Source organism: Panthera tigris, chromosome X (genome assembly GCF_018350195.1).
Source record: "Panthera tigris isolate Pti1 chromosome X, P.tigris_Pti1_mat1.1, whole genome shotgun sequence".
Taxonomy (NCBI): domain Eukaryota; kingdom Metazoa; phylum Chordata; class Mammalia; order Carnivora; family Felidae; genus Panthera; species Panthera tigris.
The window spans coordinates 54,909,208-54,935,236 of record NC_056677.1 but is presented as its reverse complement, the minus strand read 5'-3'; the positions used below and the strand labels follow the sequence as shown (position 1 = coordinate 54,935,236).

The following is a 26,029-nucleotide window of genomic DNA, read 5'->3' as shown; positions in this document are numbered from 1 at the left end:
TCTATTTCTTGGAATAGCTTGAGAAGGATAGGTATTATCTCTGCTTTAAACGTCTGGTAGAACTCCCCTGGGAAGCCATCTGGTCCTGGACTCTTATTTTTTGGGAGATTTTTGATAACCGATTCAATTTCTTCGCTGGTTATGGGTCTGTTCAAGCTTTCTATTTCCTCCTGATTGAGTTTTGGAAGAGTGTGGGTGTTTAGGAATTTGTCCATTTCTTCCAGGTTGTCCAATTTGTTGGCATGTAATGTTTCATAGTATTCCCTGATAATTGTTTGTATCTCTGAGGGATTGGTTGTAATCATTCCATTTTCATTCATGATTTTATCTATTTGGGTCATCTCCCTCTTCTTTTTGAGAAGCCTGGCTAGAGGTTTGTCAATTTTGTTTATTTTTTCAAAAAACCAACTTTTGGTTTCGTTGATCTGCTCTACAGTTTTTTTAGATTCTATATTGTTTATTTCTGCTCTGATCTTTATTGTTTCTCTTCTTATGCTGGGTTTAGGCTGCCTTTGCTGTTTTGCTTCTATTTCCTTTAGGTGTGCTGTTAGATTTTGTCTTTGGGATTTTTCTTGTTTCTTGAGATAGGCCTGGATTGCAATGTATTTTCCTCTCAGGACTGCCTTCGCTGTGTCCCAAAGCATTTGGGTTGTTGTATTTTCATTTTCGTTTGTTTCCATATATTTTTTAATTTCTTCTCTAATTGCCTGGTTGACCCACTCATTCGTTAGTAGGGTGTTCTTTAACCTCCATGCTTTTGGAGGTTTTCCAGACTTTTTCCTGTGGTTGATTTCAAGCTTCATAGCATTGTGGTCTGGAAGTATGCATGGTATAATTTCAATTCTTGTATACTTATGAAGGGCTGTTTTGTGACCCAGTATATGATCTATCTTGGAGAATGTTCCATGTGTACTCGAGAAGAAAGTATATTCTGTTGCTTTGGGATGCAGAGTTCTAAATATATCTGTCAAGTCCATCTGTTCCAGTGTCGTATTCAGGGCCCTTGTTTCTTTATTGACCGTGTGTCTAGATGATCTATCCATTTCTGTAAGTGGAGTGTTAAAGTCCCCTGCAATGACCACATTCTTATCAATAAGGTTGCTTATGTTTGTGAGTAATTGTTTTATATATTTGGGGCTCCGGTATTCGGCACATAGACATTTATAATTGTTAGCTCTTCCTGATGGATAGACCCTTCTTCATCTCTTGTTACAGCCTTTAATTTAAAGTCTAGTTTGTCTGATAGAAGTATGGCTACTCCAGCTTTCTTTTGGCTTCAGTAGCATGATAAATAATTCTCCATCCCCTCACTCTCAATCTAAAGGTGTCTTCAGATCTAAAATGAGTCTCTTGTAGACAGCAAATAGATGGATCTTGTTTTTTATCCATTCTGATACCCTATGTCTTTTGGTTGGCACATTTAGTCCATTTACATTCAGTGTTATTATAGAAAGATACGGGTTTAGAGTCATTGTGATGTCTGTATGTTTTATGCTTGTAGAGATGTCTCTGGTATTTTGTCTCACAGGATCCCCCTTAGGATCTCTTGTAGGGCTGGTTTAGTGGTGACGAATTCCTTCAGTTTTTGTTTGTATGGGAAGACCTTTATCTCTCCTTCTATTCTAAATGACAGACTTGCTGGATAAAGGATTCTCGGCTGCATATTTTTTCTGTTCACCACATTGAAGATCTCGTGCCAATCCTTTCTGGCCTGCCAAGTTTCAAAAGAGAGATCAGTCATGAGTCTTATAGGTCTCCTTTTATAAGTTAGGGCACTTTTATCCCTTGCTGCTTTCAGAATTTTCTCTTTATCCTTGTATTTTGCCAGTTTCACTATGATATGTCGTGCAGAAGATCGATACAAGTTACGTCTGAAGGGAGTTCTCTGTGCCTCTTGGATTTCAATGCCTTTTTCCTTCCCCAGTTCAGGGAAGTTCTCAGCTATTATTTCTTCAAGTACCCCTTCAGCACCTTTCCCTCTCTCTTCCTCCTCTGGGATACCAATTATGCATATATTATTTCTTTTTAGTGTATCACTTAGTTCTCTAATTTTTCCCTCATACTCCTGGATTTTTTTATCTCTCTTTCTCTCAGCTTCCTCTTTTTCCATAACTTTATCTTCTAGTTCACCTATTCTCTCCTCTGCCTCTTCAATCCGAGCCGTCGTCGTTTCCATTTTGTTTTCCATTTCGTTTAAAGCGCTTTTCAGCTCCTCGTGACTGTTCCTTAGTCCCTTGATCTCTGTGGCAAGAGATTCTCTGCTGTCCTGTATACTGTTTTCAAGCCCAGCGATTAATTTGATGACTATTATTCTAAATTCACTTTCTGTTATATTATTTAAATCCTTTTTGATCAGTTCATTAGCGGTTGTTATTTCCTGGAGATTCTTCTGAGGGGAATTCTTCCGTTTGGTCATTTTGGATAGTCCCTGGAGTGGTGAGGATCTGCAGGGCACTTCCCCTGTGCTGTGGTGTATAACTGGAGTTGGTGGGCGGGGCCGCAGTCCGACCTGATGTCTGCCCCTAGCCCACCACTGGGGCCACAGACCGGTGTGTGCCTTCTCTTCCCCTCTCCTAGGGGCGGGATTCACTGTGGGGTGGTGTGGCCCATCTGGGCTACTTGCACACTGCCAGGCTTGTGGTCCTGGGGATCTGGCGTATTAGCTGGGGTGGGTAGGCAAGGTGCACAGGGGCAGGAGGGGCAGGCTTAGCTCGCTTCTCCTTAGGTGATCCACTTCAGGAGGGGCCCTGTGGCAGTGGGAGGGAGTCAGATCCGCTGCCGGAGGTTTGGCTCTGCAGAAGCACAGAGTTGGGTATTTGAGCGGAGGGAGCAAGTTCCCTGGCAGGAACTGGTTCCCTTTGGGATTTTGGCTGGGGGATGGGCGGGGGAGATGGTGCTGGCGAGCGCCTTTGTTCCCCGCCAAGCTGAGCTCTATCTTCCGGAGGCTCAGCAACTCTCCCTTCCTTTGTCCTCCAGCCTTCCTGCTTTCTGAGCAGAGCTTTTAACTTATGACCTCCCAGATGCTAAGTTGCGCTTGCTGTCGGAAAACACTCTGTCCGGCCCCTCCGCTTTTGCCAGCCAGATTCGGGGGCTCTGCTTGGCCGGCAGGCTGCCCCTCCGCCCTGGCTCCCTCCCGCCAGTCCGTGTAGAGCGCACTGCCTCTCCGCCCTTCCTACTCTCTTCCGTGGGTCTCTTGTCTGCGCTTGGCTCCGGAGACTCCGTTCTGCTAGTCTTCTGGTGGTTTTTGGGTTAGTTAGGCAGGTGTAGGTGGAATCTTAGTGATCAGCAGGATGCACGGTGAGCCCAGCATCCTCCTATGCCGCCATCTTCCAACTTCTCGGGCAATGTCATTTTTTTTTTACAATAATCTTATAAGGTAGGTAGTACCATGCTCTTTTATAGATGAGAAAATTGAAAGGCACCCCCTTCCCCATTTAGTACTATCCATGCTCACAGCTCATATTACTTGAACCTAAGTATCTATGACTTGTAGGCCACTTATATTGTAGCATCTTTTTCCTCTATTTCCTACCCCCAGGGGTTATGGCCTCCTTGGAGTTACTTCGGTAATTTTAGTGAAGATAGAGAGCAATCTACTATGTATGTTTTTAGAATACTGATGATGATAATATTGAGAGTAAATGATTCTGTCTTTAGCCTTCTTCAAAGGAGTCAAGTTTTTTCAAAGATTTATATAGGTTAGATACATCCACACATTATATGTTTTCAAGCTCATCCCATAATAACCAGTGTGGCCCTTTTGAAAGATGGGAGGGTCAGGCCTTAAAGCCTGAATGAGCAATACCCCTAGTAAGAGATTTTTCTTTAAGACTTATGTATGGGCCTTTAATATACACGAGCCAATCAACACCCATTACATTTCTCAAATACATTAATATTTTCAAAGAGGGCCTCTTCCATTTGTGTTATAGATACCTGACTCAACCCTTATCTCTAACATTTTCAGAAAAGTACTCCAAAAACTATCCTCTCTCTCTTATATTTTTAATGTCTCTTTTTCGACTGGCTGTTTCTTCTCAGCATATAAATATGGTACCATAAAGCACATCTCTTTGACTTTGTGTCTTTTTTCATTTATTCATTTTACCATTTACTGGATCAGTAAACATTTCCTGTATAGCTAGTCTATGTCTAGCATGGTGCTAAGCAGGAGGCATACAATTGTGAATGGATGTGATCTCTGAATTTAAAAAGGTTATAATCCAGTGAGGGGCAGAAAAAAAAAACAGGTAATCATACAAATATAGCAAACTATAGTAAGTACTCTGAAGGGAAGGCACAAGGTGGTATGAAGGCTTACAACGGGAAGACCTGTTGTATTCTGGGTGTCCGTTTGAACTGAGGTTTAAATTATAATTTGGAGTCAACTGGGAGGAGGCAGTTGCAGACAAAGAGAACTGCATGTGCAAAGGCCTTGAAGCAAAAGAGGGGATGACCTCTTCAAGAAACTACATGTACTAGTATAGGTGGAGTACTGAGTGTAGAGAGGGAGGGAGAGATGTGTAGGAGCCAGACATTGCAAGGCTGTATGGGACATTTTAAGAATTGGAGTATGGATTTATTTTAAAAAGAATGGGAATAAATTGAGAGATTTTAAACAAGTTACATGATGAGGTTTGAATTTTGAAAAAAAAAAATAGAGATCAGATTATAGGGAATCAAAATACGTTGAGTTAGAAACCAATTAGCAGGCTATTGCTGTGGTCCATGAAAAAGATGATGCTTCTTCTTGAAGTAGGGAATAGGAATATAGATTTTTAGAAATAAGCATAATAAAGAAATTTGGGGAGTAAATTTAGATATGAGAATGGGGGAGAGGGAGATAAAAGAATGATTTTCATGTTTCTGACCCATACAGCCAAATGGTGGTCATACATTCAGTGATTTGAGAAACACAAGAAAAAGACTAGATGTAAGGGAGATGGCAAGTTGGGTTTTAGATATTTAAAATTTGGGTGTCTTTGAAGAAATCAGAACAAGGCATTAACCAAGGCATTGCATATATGGGAATAAACTCAGAGAAGAGTTCTGAGCTTGAGCTAAAAATTTTGAATCATTGACAATATAGATGAAAATTGGAGGCAGGATTTTGGATGAGATTGCCTAATAAGAGAGATACTTCATGCCTTCCTATTCAAGCTTCAGTATATGATGTAATATACACTCAGTGTCTCTACTTCTTAACCTCCTAGTTTACTCCTTAACCCATTGTAGTCTCCCTCCCACCAACTCTGCTCCACTGAAGCTGCTCTTGCCAAGGCCACTAGTGACTCCTTCAATGCTAAACACAATGGACAATTGTCAGTCTTTACCTTACTTGATTTCTTTGTAGCATTTGAAGGTGTTACCAAGCCCTCCTTGAAACATTATCTTCTTTTGGATTCTACTGTATCTCTTGCTTTTGGCTTCCTCACACCTTTTCAACCATTTTAGCAGTTCCCTTTATGGACTTTCTACCTGATATATTCCAGGACTCTCCCCTCTTTTTGCTATACTGGAGGGAGGGAAAATTCAAATATCCACAGGGGCCAGGATGTGAAGATGAATGAAGCAGACTCTTTTCATATTAAACACATTACATATTGAACCTGTATTTGCATAGTGATACCTTTGTTTATGTATAATACGCAATATTATTTACTTCCACAAATAACCATATAGGCCCAATATAGCCAACTCGTTCAGTTTTTCAATAGCATTAGAAAATAATGGATTTTATGTGAAATATTTCAAATTTTTTATATTCTAATGACTGGTTCAATTCCATTTCTTTTTTATACACTATTCTGGACAAATAATAAATTAAAGTCCTCATGTAGCTATTGGCTGTGACTTGGTCATCTCTCCTTGAACAGTGGTATCTGTTCTCATGGTTTTAATCACTCACCTAGGTTCGTGATTTCCACTTCTCAAATTTAGAAGGAACTCCTTCCATCTGCCTAATAGACATCTCCCTTTGGCTATCCTATAAGTCCCTCTAGCTTAGATCTCCACTTCCTTCTGAATAAATTTCTATTCTATGCAGTCTTCCAAGCCAGAAAACTTTCTCCCTCACCAGTATACCCAATGATTGAAGAAGTTCTGTCTTTAATGTCTTTTAAATGATTCTCATCATTTCTTTCTATCCCTGATGCCACTAATTTTGTTTAGGCCTTTATTAACTCTCAACTGGATTATTACAATAATAACAGTGGGAGGAAGTATAACAGTGATTAAGAGCATAGACTCAGGACAGACTGACTAGTTCTGCCATTTACTAGGCATGTGTAGTCTTGGATAAATTAAACTTCTCTGAACCTCAGTTTCCTCATGTATGAAATGGAGATAATAACAATATGCATCTTACAGAGTTGGTATGAGGATTAAATTAGTAAATATATGCACATCGCTTAGAACAATGAAGAGTTTACTATTATTATTATAAGTGAATTACTTCTTCTGAGCCACCCACCACCTACCTTTATTTTATCATCACACTGGTCATTTTACATTGAAAATTTTGTATATGACACTCTTCTCAACTAGACTATTAGCTCCTTGGAGGTTTGGGGTCTCTCTTATTCATCGCTGGATCCCCAACATCTGGTACAATGCTAGGTACCCATAGGTGCTCAGTCATTTTTTTTTACCAAATAAATCTATTGGGCCTCAATTTTCTCCTCCATTAAACTGGGACTGGAATAACTGCTCCATCTCACAGGATCATTGGAAGGATCAGATGGTAGGACAGATATGAAGCACTTTGAAAACTAAAGAACTAACCAACTGCAAGAACTTTATAGCAGAATTCAGAGTGGGTCTACTTTGGAATTTTTCAGAATTGGTTTGAAACTCCTTTCACTTTTGAGAACTAATTAGAGACCTTACTAGACTAATTTTCCTATACTTTTGCAGGTTTTTCATTGAATTACTAGTAACTAGGATTCCTCTGACAAAGTTTCAGGTGAAGAGAGAAATGTATATGGTCACACTAAGCTATGGGGCTCAGAAACTTAAGCCTTGCTGCCCACAAAACTGAGAATCCAAGGCCTGGCTATTCCCTCCCCAAAGGAACTTACAGTGTTCCTTTATTTCAGGAATCTTTCTGAACCTGTCATGACCTACAGACTTCACAAAGAGCTGGTCTCTGCTGCCAGTAAGTATTTATGTTACTAGTTAATTGTGTTGTCTTGCCTTCTTAATAATGTTCATAGCAATAAACCTAGAAGACTGCTTGAGGGAAAGTGAGGGGAGAAAACAAAAATACATCCACAGATTGCGTCTATTGCTAAATGAGAGTATTCCTGCTTGTTGTCTAACTCAAATGTTCTATTATTTTTCATAAATCAATGTAAGTTGAGTAGTTTGGGCAAAACTGGGTAATATGAGGAATATAACAGGTATGAGGGCTTTATTGACTATGCCTCTTCTATCAGAACAAGAGCATTGGCTTATGTTACTAGGAGACAACAAAATTGTTCCCTTACAGTTACTGTTTTAGCTTTATTTCATCACTTTGCCTTTTCAAACGCTTTTCAATTGTGCTGTGAACGAATACTCCTAATCTGTTAGTGCTAGCATCACATTTTCTAGATGATAAACCTGAGGGTTAAGGTGAAACATTGCATGGGAAATAAGGCATAAAGAATCACCCTAAAACGTTTGGCAGCTGAAGAAGTATTAAAAATTTTGGCTGAGGCCACTGTATCTATGAGCATCTGTCCCTATCTCTACATGACCTTTCTCTTGCTTGGTACCCTCTGTGGTGTGCAGGAAAAAAGATTCATAGGACTTGTCCTCATAATGAATTTTTGTGGAGGCAAGGGACCTTTGATCTTTACTCTGAGATGTCTCAGTGATTTTCGCATGAACCCAGAGAAAGAGCATACCCCCTATCACCATAAGAAAATGGGTGGGCAAGGGTTTCCAGTGGAAGTTTACATGCAGAACTTTGGGAACAACCTGCTGTACCTAGAACTCTCACTTCCTCAGAAATAGTCTTATGCTCTCATCTTTCTGTTCTGTCGTCTACTTCAACTATATGGGACTATTTCTTTGTTTTTATCTCTCTTTTTGCCTTTTGGTCTCTTTGTCTTTTAGTTTTTTGCTCTCCATCTCAGTTTTTTTTCTTCATCTCTCTTTACCATTATTTCATAGTGCCTATTTATCTCTGTGTCTCTTTTTGTCTCTTTATGTCTCTAATTGTCTTTGTGTGCATGTGTGTGTGTGTGAGAGAGAGAGAGAGAGAGAGAGATTGAGAGAGAGAGTTTACTTGATACAGTTGCCCAAAAGGCAAAACTGTCTCTCTCTGTTCTATCTCAGAGTCTGACAACCTGGATTACCGGCTGGGAGCTATTCATTCCTTGGTATATAAGCTACCTGAAAAGAACCGAGAGATGCTGGAACTTATTATAAGACACTTGGTCAAGTAAGTAACTTCTGGATTTTCAGGAGGAGTTGCTATTAAATGACTGGCCCATAGGGTAGTACCGGAGAGGAACTGTTTACCAACTGATTAAGTCCCAGCCACCAGCTGTTTCATCCTGGAAAGCTGAGTGCTCTATGAAGATGATTTTATCTTGAACCTTGTATATATCCTCTCAGGCTCATCATGCATCTCAGTTAAGAGGTAACATGAGGTAAATTGGACTGAACACAGACTTTGCAGTCAGATAAAGTTGGTTTCAAATACCAACCATACCACTTACTTAATTGTACGATCTTAGATAAACCTCTTAACCTCTGTTTAGTCATCTCTAAAAAGAGAATAGTATTGCCCACCATGCAGGACTGTTCTGTGGCTTTGAATGAACACAGGTAAAGTGCATGGCACATAGAAGATTCTCAAGAAATTGGAGTTATTATTAGGATTGTGGTCAACTCTTTGCTTGAGTATGACAAGCAGGAAAGACAAGTATTTGAAAGAGTAGGCCCGGTGATGAGCTCCAAGATAGTGGGTTTAAGTGGCATGGGGTGGTGGTGATTTTTGGCCAGAGAGCTTAATGATTGGAATAAAAGTAAGTTGACGTGCCTTGTAAAATACAGCAAGTAGCTCTTGTGAAGCAGTATGGTGCATCAGAAAGCACTCTGTCTAGGGGTCAACAAACCTGTGTTCTGGTGTCAGTTCTGCTACTAGCTTCCTTTTTTAAAGTTTATTTATTTATTTTGAGAGAGACAGAGAGTGTGAGCGTGAGTTGGAGAGAGTCAGAGAGAGAGAGGGAGAGAGAGAGAGAGAGAATCCCAAGTAGGCTCCACACTGTCAGCTCAGAGCCCAACACAGGGCTTAATCTCATGAACTAACCCATGAGATCTTGACCTGAGCCAGCTCAAGAGTCTGTTGCCTAACTGACTGAGCCACACAGGTGCTCTGTTTTGCTACTGGCTTTCTTGATGATCATAAGCAGGTCACTCTCAAGGCTCCTCCTGATATTTTTAAAAGTACAGAAATGAGACAACAAGCTTAGAAAAATCATGATGCATTTTAAGAGTGTCTATTAAAAAATAAAGCTATCATCAAAGTTACAAAAGTACAGTAATTATACATTTTAACCTCATTTGAAGAGGATCTCAAATACCTAAACTTGAAGCCCCAACTTGAAGTTGAGGCTCCAGGCTAAATGATCCTCTTGGTCTCCCCCTATAATAAATTCTGCATCACTGGATCTCAGGTTTCCCTAATGACATAATGAGATACCACCAAGATTCAATGGAGCTCTGACAGTCTATGTATTTTTATACTTCTATAACAAATGAGCATTAAATACACAAAGGAAGATAAATAGGCAGAATTAACAAGAGGATACCTTTTACATTTATTGCCAATGTTTCCAATTTGGGCTAATACAGAACATTAAGAGCAGTTTCTTCCCAAATAGTTGTTTGTGATAATCTCAGTAAAAGTACAACAATCAATACATAAATCATTTGCATATTAATTTGAAGCTGCCCTGGGGGAAAGAGAAATTGAGTTCAAGTTCCACACTGACACTAATTTTGGGTGAACTAAAGAAAGTCCCTCCCACTCTCTGGACATTAGTTTATTCATCTATAATATGAGGGGACTGAACTAGCTAATCTCAAGGGATTATTCCTGCTCTGACATTCTAACAGTCTTGTATGTTTTGGGAGGCAGGGACTCAGTTGAGAATTATCCTACCAGCAGTTAGTAAGAAGCACCTGCTACCATGCACTCAAAGGCTGACTGCTGCCTTATTTCAAGAATTTTGGTCCTTCAAAACTCTAGAACAAAAGGAACAAGAGACACAAACACACAAGGAAGAGAAATAGAAAGACAAATACACTTAGATATATGAAAAACTGCTCAAGTTCACTCATATAAGAAAAATATGAATTAAACCTACACTGAGATGCCATTTATTGGGAAAAACCTAAGGCATGACTGTATTCTCTGTTGATGAGACATTGGGGCAAATGGATACTGTAATACATTGCTGGTGTTAATGCAATATATACGACAGGAGGAGAATTTGACAATATCTAACAAATCTGTATATTCACTTAACCAGTGCCAAGCAATTCTACTTTTAGACATTTACTCTGAGGACACACCCCACCAAGTACCAAATAGCATATGTAGAAGGTTCATTATCGCAGCATAATTTTTTAATAACAAAAGGTTGGAAACACAAAAGTGTCCAACAATAGGGGACTAGTTGAGTAGATAATGGTCTATTCAAATAATGTAGCATTCTACAACCTAAAAATAATTAGGAAAATATCTGTGAACTTCTTTTGCAGTGATTTCCAAGATGCATTACAAATTTGAGGTTATATGTTCAGACAACAACAGCAACAAAACCCAAAGTTTAAAACATTATATTAGTATGATAACTTTTATGTAAAAAGAAAATGAGGGAAATAAGAATATATAAGAATATTGGGGCACCTGGCTGGCTCAGTGAGTTAAGTGCCTGACTCTTGATTTAGGCTCAGGTAATGATATCATGGTTCCCGAGATTAAGCAACCCAATTGAGCTCTGAGCTGATAGTGTGGCACCTGCTTGAGATTCTCTCTCTCTCTCTCTCTCTCTCTCTCTCTCTCTCTCTCTCTTTCTCTCTCTCTCTCTCTGTGCCTCTCCCCGTCTCTGCACTCACATACTCTCTATCTCAAAATAAACATTAAAAAAAGAATATGTAAAAATATTAAACACATATTTTCTTACTTCTGTCAAATTAAACACACAGTAAGATAAATAAAAAAACTAATGATTCAAGGAGTGACCAAGATGGTGGAACAGCATGATTTTTTTGTGTTTCTCATCCATGAAATGCAACCATATCAACACTAAACCATCTTGTATACCTAGAAAACTGATTTGAGGATTAGCACAATAATCTGCACAACCTAAACCATAGAACTCAGCAGGTACAGGATATTGAGAGGTGAACTGAGAGACAGAGAAGCCATGGAGGGCAGGGAGCTGTTTTGCTTATGGAGAGAGGATGGAGACAGGGGGAGAGTATGGGAAAAGCAACCCCCCCAAAAGCAGCTGGAGAGAAAGGAAGAGTAGAAACAGCCACAAGGGATGGAAATCAAAAAAGGGAGAAAGGAGAAAGGAGAGGGTTTAAATTCCATTACGACTATAAACAGGGGGAGTGCAGAGCCTGAAACTCTGCAGCTTGATACCTGGTGGTGCACTGGTAGGAAGCACAAGTCCCCAGTAGCAGAGATCAAGGTCCAAGGGGTCCTTGGGCCACATGGGGAGAGGTGGTTCCCCTGCTAGGATAACATTTGGTAGAGGCTGTGCCGCCTCCCGACAGGCAAAAGTCCCAAAAGACCCTGAAGAACAACCATAGTCACTGGTGTTGGAACAAGGATGCTAAGGGTGAAGACTGGTGCCAGATGTGTGTTGTGATTTGCCATAATCCCTGAAATGCTGCTTCTACATGATCGCTTAAGTCCTTAACCTACAAGGGAAGACAGATCAGGTTTGCAACAGACCTATCCACAGGAACTTGGTAGGCCAGAAAGGAGTGGCAGGATATGTTCAATGTGCTGGATCAGAAAAATATGCAGCCAAGAATTCTTTATGCAGCAAGGCTGTTATTCAAAATAGAATGAGAGAAAAAACTTTTCCCAGACAAAAACTAAAGGGGTTTGTGACCACTAAACCATCCCTGCAAGAAATTTTAAGGGGGACTCTGTGAGGGGAGAAAAGATGAAAAAACAAAAACCAAAAAGACCAAAAGTGACAAAAACTAGAAAGAACCAGAGAACACCACCAGAACTCCAACTCTACAGGCAACATAATGGCAATTAATTCATATCTTTTGGTACTAACTCTAAACCTCAATGGACTAAATGTTCCAATCAAAAGACATCGGGTAACCGAATACATAAAAAAACAAGATGCATCTATATGCTGTTTACAAGAGACCCATTTTAGGTGTAAAGACACCTTCAGATCGAAAATAAGGGGATGGAGAACCATCTGTCATGCTAACGGTCACCAAAAGAAAGCCAAAGTAGCGGTACTTATATCAGACAATCTAGATTTTAAAATAAAGACTAGAACAAGAGATGAAGAAGGGCATTATATAATAATTAAGGGGTCTATTTACCAAGAAGGTCTAACAATTGTAAACATTTATGCTCCAAACATGGAGCTCCCAAATATGTAAATCAGTTAATCACAAACATAGAGAAACTCATTGATAATAATCCCATAATAGTAGGGGACTTAAACATCCCACTAACAACAATGGACAGATCATCTAAACAGAAAATCAACAAGGAAACAGTGGCTTTGAATGACACACTGGACCAGATGGACTTACCAGATATATACAGAACATTTCATCCTAAAGCAGTGGAATACACATTCTTCTCCAGTGCACATGGAACACTCTCCAAATAGAACAATTAATGTGACAAAAATCAGCCCTCAACAAGTTCAAAAAGATCAAGATTGTACCATGTATATTTTGAGACCACAACGCTGTGAAACTCAAAGTCAGCCACAAGAAAAATTTTGGAAAGACAACAAATACTTGGAGACTAAAGAACATCCTACTAAAGAATGAATGGGCTAACCACGAAGTTAAAGAGTAAATGAAAAAGTACATGGAAACCAATGAAAATGATAACACCACAGCCCGAAACCTCTGGGATGCAGCACAGGCGGCCATAAAAGGGAAGTATATAGCAATCCAGGCCTTCCTGAAAAAGGAAGAAAGGTCTCAGATACATAACCTAACCTTACACCTTAAAGAGCTGAAAAAGACCAGCAGATAAAACCCAAAACCAGCAGAAGACAGAAAATAATAAAGATTAGAGAATAAATCCAAGCTACTGAAACAAACAAACAAACAAACAAACAAAAACAAAAAAAAAAACACAATAGAACAGATCAATGAAACTAGGAGCTGGTTCTTTGAAAGAATTAACAAAGTTGATAAACCCCTAGCCAGTTTGATCCAAAAGGAAAAGGAAAAGATCCAAATCAATAAACTCAAGAATGAAGGAGGAGAGATCACAACCAACACAGGAGAAATACAAACAATAATAAAATTATATTATGAGCAATTATACACCAATGAAATGGGCAAGCTGGAAGAAATGGACAAATTCCTAGAAACATATAAACTACCAAACTGAAACAGGAAGAAATACAAAATTTCATCAGACCAATTACCAGTAAAGAAGTCGAATTAGTAACCAAAAATCTCCCAAAAAACAAGAGTTCAGGGCCAGATGGCTTTCCAGGGGAATTCTACCAAACATATAAAGAAGAATTAACATCTATCCTTTTGAAGCCATTCCAAAAATAGAACTGGAAGGAAAACTTCCAAACCCTTTCTATGCAGCCAGCATTACCTTGATTCCAAAATCAGACAGAGACCCCACTAAAAAGGAGAACTATAGACCAATTTCCCTGATAAACATGGATGCAAAAATTCTCAACAAAATAGCAGCCAACTAGATCCAACAATACATTTAAAAAATTATTCACCACAAGCTACTGGGATTTATACCTGGGATGCAGAGCTGGTTCAACATCCACAAAACAATCAATGAGTTAAATCACATCTATTAAAGAAACAAGAAGAACCACATGATCCTCTCAATAGATGTATAGAAAGCATTTGACAAAATACATCATCCTTTCTTGACAAAAGCCCTCAAGAAACTAGGGATAGAAGGAGCATACCCTGAGATCATAAAAGCCATATATGAACAACCCAACACTAATATCATCCTCAGTGGGGAAAAACTGGGAGCTTTCCCCCTAAGGTCAGGAACATGACAGGGATGTCCACTCTCACCACTGTTATTCAACCATAGTATTGGAAGTCTTAGCCTCTGCAATCAGACAACACAGAGAAATAAAGGCATCCACATTGTTCAGGAGGAGGTCAAACTTTCACTCTTCGCAGATGACATGATACTCTACATGGAAAACCCAACAGATTCCACCAAAAAACAGCTAGAACTGATTCATGAGTTCAGCAAAGTCACAAGATATAAAATCAATGTACAGAAATCCGTTGCATTCCTATATACCAATAATGAAGCAACAGAAAGAGAAATCAAGGAATAGGTTCCATTTACAATTGCACTAAAAACCATAAAATACTTAGGAATAAACCTAACCAAATAGGTGAAAGACCAATACACTGAAAACTATAGAAAGCTTATGAAAGAAATTGAAGAAGACACAAAAAATATGGAAAAATATTCCATGATCCTGGATTGGAAGAACAAATATTGTTAAAATGTCTATGCTACCCAAACCACTCTGTATATTCAATTCAATCCCTAACAAAAAACACCAGCATTCTTTACAGAACTAAAACAAACAATCCTAAAATTTGTACAGAACCAGAAAAGACCCTGAATAGACAAAGCAATCTTGCAAAAGAAAACCAAAGCTGGAGGCATCACAATCCTCGACCTCAAGATGTATTACAAAGCTGTAATCATCAAGATACTTTGGTACTGGTGCAAAAATAGACACTCAGATAATTGGAACAGAATAGAGAACCCAAAACAGGAAAGAATATCAATGGAATGGAAATAAACAACAATGGAGTAAAAACAGTCTCTTCACAAATGGTGCTGGGAAAACTGGAGAGGGACATGCAGAAAAATGAACTTGGACCACTTTATTACACCATACACAAAAATAAACTCAAAATGGATGAAAGACCTAAATATAAGACAGGAAGCCATCAAAATCCTACAGGAGAAAGCAGGCAAAAACTCTTTGACCTTGGCTGCAGCAACTTCTTACTCAACACATCTCTGGAGGCAAGAGAATCCAAAGCAAAAATGAGCTAGTGGGACCTCATAAAAATAAAAAGCTTCTGCACAGTGAAGGAAACAATCAGCAAAACTAAAAGTCACCTGATGGAATGGGAGAAGATATCTGCAAATGACATATCAGATAAAGGTCTAGTATCCAAAATCTGTAAAGAACTTACAAAACTCAACACCCCAAAAAACAATTAATCCAGTGAAGAAATGGGTAAAAGACATGAATAGATACTTCTTCAAAGAAGATATCCAGATGGCTAACAGACACATTGAAAAATGCTTAACATCACTCATTATCAGGAAAATAGAAATCAAACCACAATGAGATACCACCTCACACCTGTCAGAATGGCTAACATTAACAACTCAGGCAACAACAAATGTTGGCAAGGATGCGGAGAAAGAGGACCTCTTTTGCACTGTTGATGGGAATGCAAACTGGTGCGGTCACTCTGGAAAACAGTATGGAGGTTCCTCAAAAAATTGAAAATAGAACTACCCTACGACCCAGCAATTGCACTACTAGGTATTTATCCAAGGGATACAGATGTGCTCTTTCGAAGGGGCACATAAACCCCAATGTTTATAGCAGCACTATTGACAATAACCAAAGTATGGAAAGGGCCCTAATGTCCATCAGTGGAATAATGGATAAAGATATGGTATATGTATATATATGTATGTACACACACACACACACACACACACACACTGGAGTGTTACTTGGCAATCAAAAAGAATGAAATCTTGTAATTTGCAACTATGTGGATAGGAACTAGAGGTTATTATGGTAAGCAAAGTTAGTGAGTCAGAGAAAGACAAATATATGAGTTCACTCATATGAGGACTTTAAGACACAGAACAGATGAGCACAAGGGAAGGGAAGCAAAAATAATATAAAAACAGGGAGGGGGACAAATCATAAGAGATTCAAATATGGAGAAAAAACAGAGGGTTTCTAGAGGGGTTGTGGGAGGGGGGATGGGCTAAATGGGTAAGGGGCATTAAGGAATCTACTCCTAATATCATTGTTGCACTATATGCTAACTTGGATGAAAATTTAAAAATTAATTAATTAAGTAATTAATTAGAAAAAAACGAATGACTCAGAAAGTTAAACATAGAGTTACCATATGACCCAGAAATTCCACTCTTATATATATACTTACCATATGACCCAGAAATTCCACTCATATATATACTGAAGAGAAATGAAAACATATACACAAATATCCAAAGTACTATTATTCATAGTTGCCCAAAGGTGGAAACAACCCAGAGACCATCAACTGATAAATGAAAAAAATTAAATGTAGCATAAACATACAATGGGGTATTATTCAGGGATAAAAAGAAATGAAGCACTGATACATGCTACAACAAATATGAACTTTGAAAATATTATGCTAAGTGAAAGAAGCCAGATACAAAAAGCCACATATTATATGATTCCATTTATATAAAATGTGAACAGACAAGTATAAAGACGGAAAGTAGGTTAGTGGTTGCCTAGGGCTGGCATGTGGAGACATGGGAAGAAATGGGGAGTGACTACTATGGGGTTTCTTTTTGGAGTAGTGAAAATGATCTGAAATTAGAGTGTGATGATGGTTACACAACTCTGTGAATATACTAAGATAATTAAAACAACAGTAAAGGGTTAATTGTATGGAATGTGAAATATATTTTAATAAAGGTATTATTAAAGCAAGTATAGTAAAGAAACTATCAACAAAAAAAAAGACAACCTAGTGAATGGAAGAACATATTAATTTGGTATGGATTTAATATCCGAAATTTATAAAGAAGTCATACAGCTCAACACTAACAATCCCCAATCTGATTGAAAAATGGGCAGTAGGCCTGAATAGACATTTTTCCAAAGAACACGTACATATGGCCAACAGACACATGAAAAGATGCTGAATATCACTTACCATCAGGGAGATACAAGTCAAAACCCTAATGAAATACCATCTCACACTTCTCAGAATGTTTAGTATCAAAAAGACAAGAAATAACAAATGTTGGTGAAGATGTGGAAAGAAAGTAACTTTCATGCATTATTGGTGGATATGTAAATTGGTGCATCCACTGTGGAAAACCTTATGGAGGTTCCTTGAAAAAGTAAAAATACAATTATCATATGATTCAGTAACTCCACTACTGTGGATTTAACCAAGCAATATGAAAATACTGATTCAAAAAGATACATGCAGCCCCATGTTTATTGCAGCATTATTTACAATAGTCAAGGTATGGGAGCAACCCAAATGGCTATCCATAGATGAATGGATAAAAAAAGATATGAGATATATAAATATGTGGAATATAAATACATGTATATGTGGAATACATGTATATATGGAATACATGTATGTATAGATAGATAGATATAGACATAGCTATATAGATATAGATATTTATATATGATGGATATGTGTGTGTGTAATGGAATATTACTCAGCCCTAAAAATGAAATCCTGCCATTTGAAACAACATGGATGAACCTACATGGTATTATGCTAAGTGAAATAAATCAATCAGAGAAAGCCAAGTTCTACGTGATTTCACGCATGTGGAATCTAAAAAACAAAAAAAAACCCTCTTAAATATAGAGAACAAACTGGTGTTTGTCAGAGGGAAGGTGGGAGGGAGATGAATGAAGGGCATTAAGAGGTACAACTGTCCAAAAAAAAAAAAAAGAATGAAAATGATTACTACAGGGTGGTGAATACAGTAGAAGGGATATAGATGAAAGCTAGATTCCTCTAAGTCCATCTCCTTGAATGCTTTTTACTTTTGAGCCATATTAATGTTTTACATACCTAAAAAGTAAAATTGAGTCAAGGATTACAAACCCTAAAGTTGATGATAAAAAGGCAAATGAATCTAAATCTATCAAATTGATAAAACAAAGACAAGTTATTCCACCTAACTTATAAACACGATCCTCTGACTTATCCTCAATGAGGTATATTCTGAAAACAGGACAAGCTACAAAAAAAGTAGTAAACATCACTCAGTAGGTTTACTAACACTATTAATAATATAAATAAATTTGAAACCATTTTGTGTTTGTGTATTGTCATAGACTCTGGATCTAAAGTTCTCTCTTGTCCAGCAAGAGAGTGGACGCAGGATTAAAATGCAAGAGATGGCTAATGTCTGGGAAAAGACAGTAGCCCCGAATAAGGGTCCTTGCTCCGTATTTATTAAGATCAGAAGGCTTACAGACGTGATTGGGCATGCACAAAGAGACAATGAATCTGTGAACATTAACTCATGGGCATGAGGGAAGGGGTTTTGATGATATATGGTGGTAGGGGTTTGTGTCAATATAAACCAAAATCCTGGCACCAGCCAGATGGATGTTAACAGCAGACAGGAGGCCCCATGTCTGTTTATCTTAGCCAGCCTAGGGGATATGACAGAGCCTTCAACCTCAGGGTTAACAAGGCACCTTTCTTTTGCTAATTAGCTCCACTCTGGGCATCTTCACCTGCAGAGGTCTATAGCCCTATTTACCTATTTACCTAATTTGGCCCTTCCTTCCTGTGAAAGCAGCTTTCTGCTATAGTACTAAATCGGGGGGCATTTTCACCCTGAATACCTATTCTTGTTTACCTCATGTACCTTTGTAATGGGACTTTGCCCCACCCTCTCTATCCTGGTGGCCCTGGCCCTACCCTCCTTATACTTATTTACTTAATCTTGTTTACTCAAACTTGGGTGTGAGCATCCTATGGCTTTGTAAATCTTTTTGCCTTAACCCATCAGTAGAGGCTAAGGGTATTTCTAAAGTTATTCCCTGCAATGTATATCACAAGGATAAAGCAAAAATTAAATAATATTATCAGAAGACAAAATTTATGGTGTAAGAAAAAGAGATGATATAAAATTTAAGATAAAAATCCTACAATAGTTAAGTTGAATTAATGCCATATGAGCTAATGATTTAAAAACAAAACAACAAAAGCTTCTATTCACTGAACCAGTCTTGAAGTGCTTCTACTCTAAAAAAGCAGTGAACACACATAATGCCCAGATCCTTGTTTCTACAGTATCTTCACTTTTCAAAACTACCAAGGCTTCTTAGAGAAATGGTTGATTCCAGGTCTTAAACAAGGGAAATACAAGGTAAGCCTCGGAAAATTTTACCTTTGTAAGCAAAGAAGACCTCAAGTACTAATATGGTCATGTCACAAGGGCACAGGAACCTGCTTGAAAAGGCTGACACTGATTAAATCTAGAGTCAAAATAAAAATTAAAAACAATAAATACTGTATTGAATATAACACTTTGAATAAATAAAAATTTATGGGAGATAGGTAGACTAAGGAAAGCCCTTCATTACAGAAGAATGCCAGCTAATAAATGTTAGGAGGAATAATAGAATTAGACAAACCAGTAGTTTGTAATCTCAATGTCCTGTTTCAGGCATACATCAATACTATTGGATAAAAGATTGTTCACAAAAAAATATTCAAATAATTTCAATGTTTCATCCACAGATTGCTTACTAGTTATAAGTGAAAAAATATATCTTACAATGAAACTGTCTGACAAACACCACCTTAATTATCTGATCAAAGTTAGCATCACTAAGAATGGTATAAACTGACTTTATGTGCCTCCTGATAGGATACAAAAAGAAGTGCACAATGTAACCTAAGTAATTTTGCCACAAATATTTAACCTCAATCAAATTAGACCTTTGCAGTTTATAGAAAATATAGGGTATAGAAAAATACAGACTTCTGGACATTCTATAAGAAACTAGTTTGGAGTTTTTAAAAAGTCAAAATCCTGGGAAACAGAGATAGGGGTACTGTTTTACATTCAGAGACAAAAGAGAAATAAATGCAGTGTGTGAACTATGGACTAGATTTGTAAAAGCCTGACTACAAAATGATTTTTTTGCAATACATTTCAGAAAATTTGAATATGAACTAATTATTGTATGATGTTGTAAATTTTCTTAGGTATAAAAATATTTTTTGATTTTGCAGAACAACGTGCTTTTTCTGTTTTTTAACTTTTTATTTAAATTCCAGTTAGTTAACATATAGTGTAACTATTTCTACTAACTAGTAGAATTTTATAATTCATCACTTAGATACAACACCAGATGCTCATCACAAGTGCCTTCCTTAATCTTCATCACCCATTTAACTCACCCCTCCACCCGCCTCCCCTACACTGACCCTCTGTAGTCACAGGCTGTTTTTTTGGTTTGCCTCTTTTTTCCAGCCATGTTCATCTGTTTCATTTCTCAAATTCCACATATGAATGAAATCATATGGTGTTTTTTTCTCTGACTGACTTATTTCACTTAGCATAAAGTACTCTAGCTCCATCCACTTCATTCCAAATGGCAGGGTTTCATTCTTTTTGATGGCTGAGTAATATTCCATTGTATGTATACGTGTGTGTGTGTGTGTGTGTGTGTGTGTGTGTGTGTGTATCACACACTACATTTTATTTATCCACTCATCAGTCGAAGGACATTTGGGCTCTTTCTATACTTTGGCTATTGTTGATAATGCCGCTATAAACAATGGGGTGCATGTGTCCCTTGGAATCAGTATTTTTGTATCTTTGTGTAAATACATAGTAGTGCAATTGCTGGATCATAGGGTAGTTCTATTTTTAACTTTCCGAGGAACCTCCATAATGTTTTCTAGAGTGACTGCACCAGTTTGCATTCCCACCAATAGTATAAGAAAGTTCCCCTTTCTCTGCCTCCTTGCCAACCTTTGTTGTTTCCCATGTTGTTAATTTTACCTGTGCTGAACAAGTATGAGGTGATTATTTCATTGTAGTTTTGATTTGTGTTTCCCTCATGATGAGTGGTGTTGAACATCTTTTCATGTGTCTGTTACCCATCTGAATGTCTTTGAAAAAGTGTCTATTAATGTCTTCTGCCAAATTTTTAAATGGATTGTTTGTTTTTTGAGTGTTGAATTTGATGGGTTCTTTATAGATTTTGGTACTAACCCTTTATGAGATATGTCATCTGAAAGTACCTTTTACCATTCTGCAGATTGCTGTTTAGTTTTGTTGATTTCCTTCACTGTGAAGAAGCTTTTTATCTTGATGAAATCCCAATAGTTGAATTTTGCTTTTGTTTCTCCTGCCTCTGGAGACACATCTAATAAGAAGTTGCTTCAGCCAATGTCAGAGACGTTGCTGCCTGTGTTCTCCTTGAGGATTTTGATGGTTTCCTGCCTCACATTTAGGTCTTTAATCCATTTAAAATTTCTTTTTTGTGTGGTGTAAATGGTCTAGGTTCATTCTTTTGCATATTTCTGTCCACTTTTCCCAAAACCATTTGTTAAAGAGACTATATATTTTTTTTCATTGCATATTCTTTCCTGCTTTGTCGAAGAAGATTAGTTGGCCATGTAGTTTTTTGGTTCATTTCTGAGTTTTCTATTCTGTTCCATTAATCTATGTGTCTGTTTCTGTGCCAGTACCATACTCTTTTACTCACTACAGCTTTGTAATATAATTTGACGTCCAGAATTGTGATGCTGCCAGCTATGGTTTTATTTTTCAAGATTGCTCTGTCTATTTGGGGTCTTTTGTGGTCCCATACAAATTTTAGGATTGTTTGTTCTAGCCTGTGAAAAATGCTGGTGGTATTTTGATACGGATTGCATTAAATGTGTGGATTGCTTTGGGTAGTATAGGCATTTTAACAATATCTATTCTTCCATTCCATGAGCGTGGACTGTTTTTCCATTCCTTTGTGTAGTCTTCAATTTCTTTCATATGTGTTCTGTAGTTTTCAGAGTACAAATCTTTAATCTCTTTGGTTAGGTTCATTCCTAGGTATCTTATGGTTTTTGGTGCAATTGTAAATGAGGCCAATTCCTTGATTTCTCTTTCAGCTGCTTCATTATTGGTGTATAGAAATACCAGAGATTCTGTACGTTGATTTTATATCCTGTGACTTTACTGAATTTGTTTACCAGTTCTAGTAATTTTTTGGTGAAATCTTTTTAGTATTCTATGTAGAATACCATGTCATCTGCAAATACTGAAAGTTTGAATTCTTCCATGCTGATTTGAATGACTTGTATTTATTTTAGTTGTCTGATTACTGAGGCTAGGACTTCCATTACTATGTTACATAGCAATGGTGAGAGGTGACATCCCTGTCTTGTTTCTGACCTTAGAGCAAAAGTTTTCAGTTCTTCCTCATTGAAGACTATATTAGTTGTGGTTTTTTCATATATGACCTTGTGATGTTGATATATGTACCCTTTGTCCCTAGTTTGTTGAGGGTTTTTATCAACAATGGATGTTGTGCTTTGCCAAATGCTTTTTCTGCATCTATTGAGAGGATCATGTGGTTTTTATCCTTTTTTTCTTTTTTATTAATTTAATTTTTAGTGTTTATTTTTTGAGAGGCAGAGAGAGAGAGAGAGAGAGAGAGAGAGAGAGAGAGAGAGAGAGAAATATGAGTGGGGGAGGGGCATAGAGACAGGGAGACATAGAATCTGAAGTAGGCTCCAGGCTCTGAGCTGCCAGCACAGAGCCTAACATGGGACACGAACTCAGGAACTGTGAGATCATGACCTTAGTCAAAGTTGGAGGCTTAATCAACTGAGACACCCAGGTGCCCCTATCCTTTCTTTTTCTTAATGTGGTATATCACATTGATTGACTTATGAATATTGAACCACCTTTGCAGCCTAGGAATAAATCTCGATTGTGGTGAATGATTCCTTTAATGTACTGCTGGATTTGATTTGCTACTACTTTGTTGAGAATTTTTGCATCCATGTTTATCAGAGATATTGGCCTGTGATTCTCTTTTTTAGTAGGATCTTTGTATGGTTTTGGAATCGAGGTTATGCTGGCCTTATAGAATGAGATTGGAAGTTTATTTCCATTTCTAGTTTTTAGAATGGTTTCAGAAGAATAGGTAATAACTTTTCTTTAAATATTTGGTAGAATTCTCCTGGGAAGTCATATGGCCCTGGACTTTTGCTTTTTGGAAATTTTTTGATTACTGATTCCATTTCTTTGCTGGTTATCGGTCTGTTCAAGTTTTCTATTTCTTCCTGTTTCGTTTTCATAGTTTGTGAGTTTCTAGGAACTTGTCCATTTCTTCCAGATTGCCCAATTTGTCAGTATATAATTGTTCATACTATTCTCATAATTGTTTTTATTTCTGTGGTGTTAGCTGTGATTTGTCATATCACATTCCTGATTTCACTTATTTGGGTCATTTCTCTCTCTCTCTCTCTCTCTCTCTCTCTCTCTCTGTTAAGTCTGTCTTGGGGGTTATAAATTTTATTAATTCTTTTAAAGAACCAGCTCCTGGCTTCATTGATCTGTTCTGTTTCTTTAGTTTCTATATCATTTGTTTCTTCTCTAATCTTTATTATTTCCCTTTTTCTGCTGGCCTTAGACTTCATTTGCTGTTGTTTTTCTATCTCCTTTAGATATAATATTAGGTTGTGTATTTGAGATTTTTCTTGCTTCTTGATATAGCCTGTATTGCTATATACTTCCCTCTTATGACCACTTTTGCTGCATTTCAAAGATTTGGACCATCATGTTTTCATTATCATTTATTTCCATGTATTTTTTGTATTTCTTCATTGATTTCCTGTTTGACCCATTTATTCTTTAGTATGATGTTCTTTAAACTCTGTGGATTTGTGGTCTTTCCAATCTTTTTGCTCATGGTTGACTTTCAGTTTCATAGTGTTGTGGTCTGAAAATATGCACGGTATGATCTCATTCTTTTTTTATTTGTTGAGGCCTGATTTGTGATCTAGTATGTGATCTCTTCTGGAAAAATCCTATGTGCATTTGAAAAGAAGGTGTATTCTGTTGCTCTAGGATGGAATGTTGTGAATATATGTTAAGTCCATCTGCTCCAGGGTGTCACTCAAAGCCATTGTTCTTGTTGATTTTCTACTTAAATGGTCTTTCCATTGATGTAAGTGGGGTGTTCATGTCCCCTATTATTATTGTATTATTATCAATGAGTTCCTTTTGTTTGTTAATAATTGTTTTATATATTTGGGTGTTCCAAACTTGGGGCACAAATATTTACATTTGTTAGATCTTCTTGTTGGATATACCCCTTTTTATGATATAGTGCCCTTAATCTCTTGTTAGACTTTGGGTTGAAATCTAGTCTGTCTGATATAAGTATGGCTACTCTGGCTTTCTTTTGATGTCCACTAGCATGATAAATGTTTCTCCATCCCCTCACTTTCAATCTGCAGGTGTATTTGTGTTGCAGATGAGTCTCTTGTAGGCAGCATGAAGATGGGTCTTGCTTTTTTATCCATTCTGACAACTTATGTCTTTTTGTTGGAGCATTTGGTTCATTTGCATTCAGAGTGACTATAGATAGATACTAATTTTGTGCCATTTCACTAGTTGTTTTCTGGTTGTTTCTGGATATTTTCTCTGTTTCTTTATAGTCTTTGTCCCTTTTGGTCTTTCTCTCCCAATCAAAGAGCCCCCTTTAACATTTCTTGCAGGATTGGCTTAGTGGTCACAAACTACTTTTGTTATTGTTTGGGAAACTCTTTATCTCTTCTTCCATTCTTAGTGACAGCTTTGCTGGATAGAGTATTTTTGGCTGCATAGTTTTCCATTCAGCACATTGAGTATATCAAGCATTCCCTTCTGGCCTACCAAGTTTTAGCAGAGATTTCTGCTGCTAATCTTATTGGTCTTCTTTTGTAAGTTAGGGACTTCTTTGGTCTTACTGCTGTTAGGACTTTTTCTTTATCTCTGTATTTTGCAAATATAGTTATGATATGTCTTCGTGTTGGCCAGCTTTTGTTGGTTTTGATGAGAGTTCTCTGTGAGGCCTGGATATGGATATCTATTTCTTTCCCAAGATTAGGTAAGTTTTCAGCTATAAATTGCTCCATAAATCTTCTGCCCTTTTTCCCTCTCTTTTTTTTCCCTTGGACTCCTATGATATGAGTGGTATTCCACTTTGTGGGGGTCCTGAGTTCCTTAAGTGTACGTTCATGATCCAATATTTTTCTTTCTCTTTTCTTTTCAGTTTCATTATTTTCCATAATTTTATCTTCTATATCACTTATTCATTCTTCTGCTTCTTCCATCCTTGTGGTCATTACAATCAGTCTGTTTTGCATCTCGATTATAGCATTTTTTTTAAATTTTGGCCTGATTAGTTTGTAGGTCTTTGTCTCTGAAGTCAGGGACTCCCTGGTGTCTTCTATGTTTATCTCAAGTCCAGATAGTATCCTTATTATTGTTCCTTTAAATTCCATAGCAGGCATATTACTTATATCTGTTTGCATTAAATCACTGGCCATGATCTTTTCTTGTTCTTTCTTTTGGGATGAATTCTTCCATCTTGGCATTTTGTCTAAGTATCTGTCTTCTTCTGTATGTTCAGAAAGCCTGTTATGTTTCCTGATCCTTAGAGTAATGGCTTTATGAAGTAGAGGTCATATAATGTCCATGGTCTGGCACTTCAGGAAGTGTCTCTGGAGTATGCTTTGCACTCTGCTGCTGTGTTATAGCTGCTCTACCCCTCAAGTCAGTCCTCTGCAGAATTTCCTCTTGCCTGCAGTGGGGAGTGTTTGGTCCATGGCCATAATGTGGTGAGTTTTAACTAGGTTGCTCTGGTCTGCCTGCTGAAAGAGACCTGATGCTATTTCCACTAGAGCTAAATCTTTGCAGAACTCTATGGTCTGTACACATGGTGTGTGTGTGTGGGGGGGGGGGTTTGTGCTG

The 26,029-nt window shown here is 37.6% G+C and overlaps 1 protein-coding gene across 1 annotated transcript in view; it reads left to right on the top strand.

The window, feature by feature from the left end:
• OPHN1 (oligophrenin 1) overlaps positions 1 to 26,029 on the top strand; it is a 564,403-nt gene that overhangs the window by 388,947 nt on the left and 149,427 nt on the right. The window contains exons 17-18 of the mRNA XM_042974015.1: positions 7,098 to 7,156; positions 8,323 to 8,428. Coding sequence (XP_042829949.1) covers positions 7,098 to 7,156; positions 8,323 to 8,428 — 165 coding nt within the window. The remainder of the gene's footprint in view (positions 1 to 7,097; positions 7,157 to 8,322; positions 8,429 to 26,029) is intronic.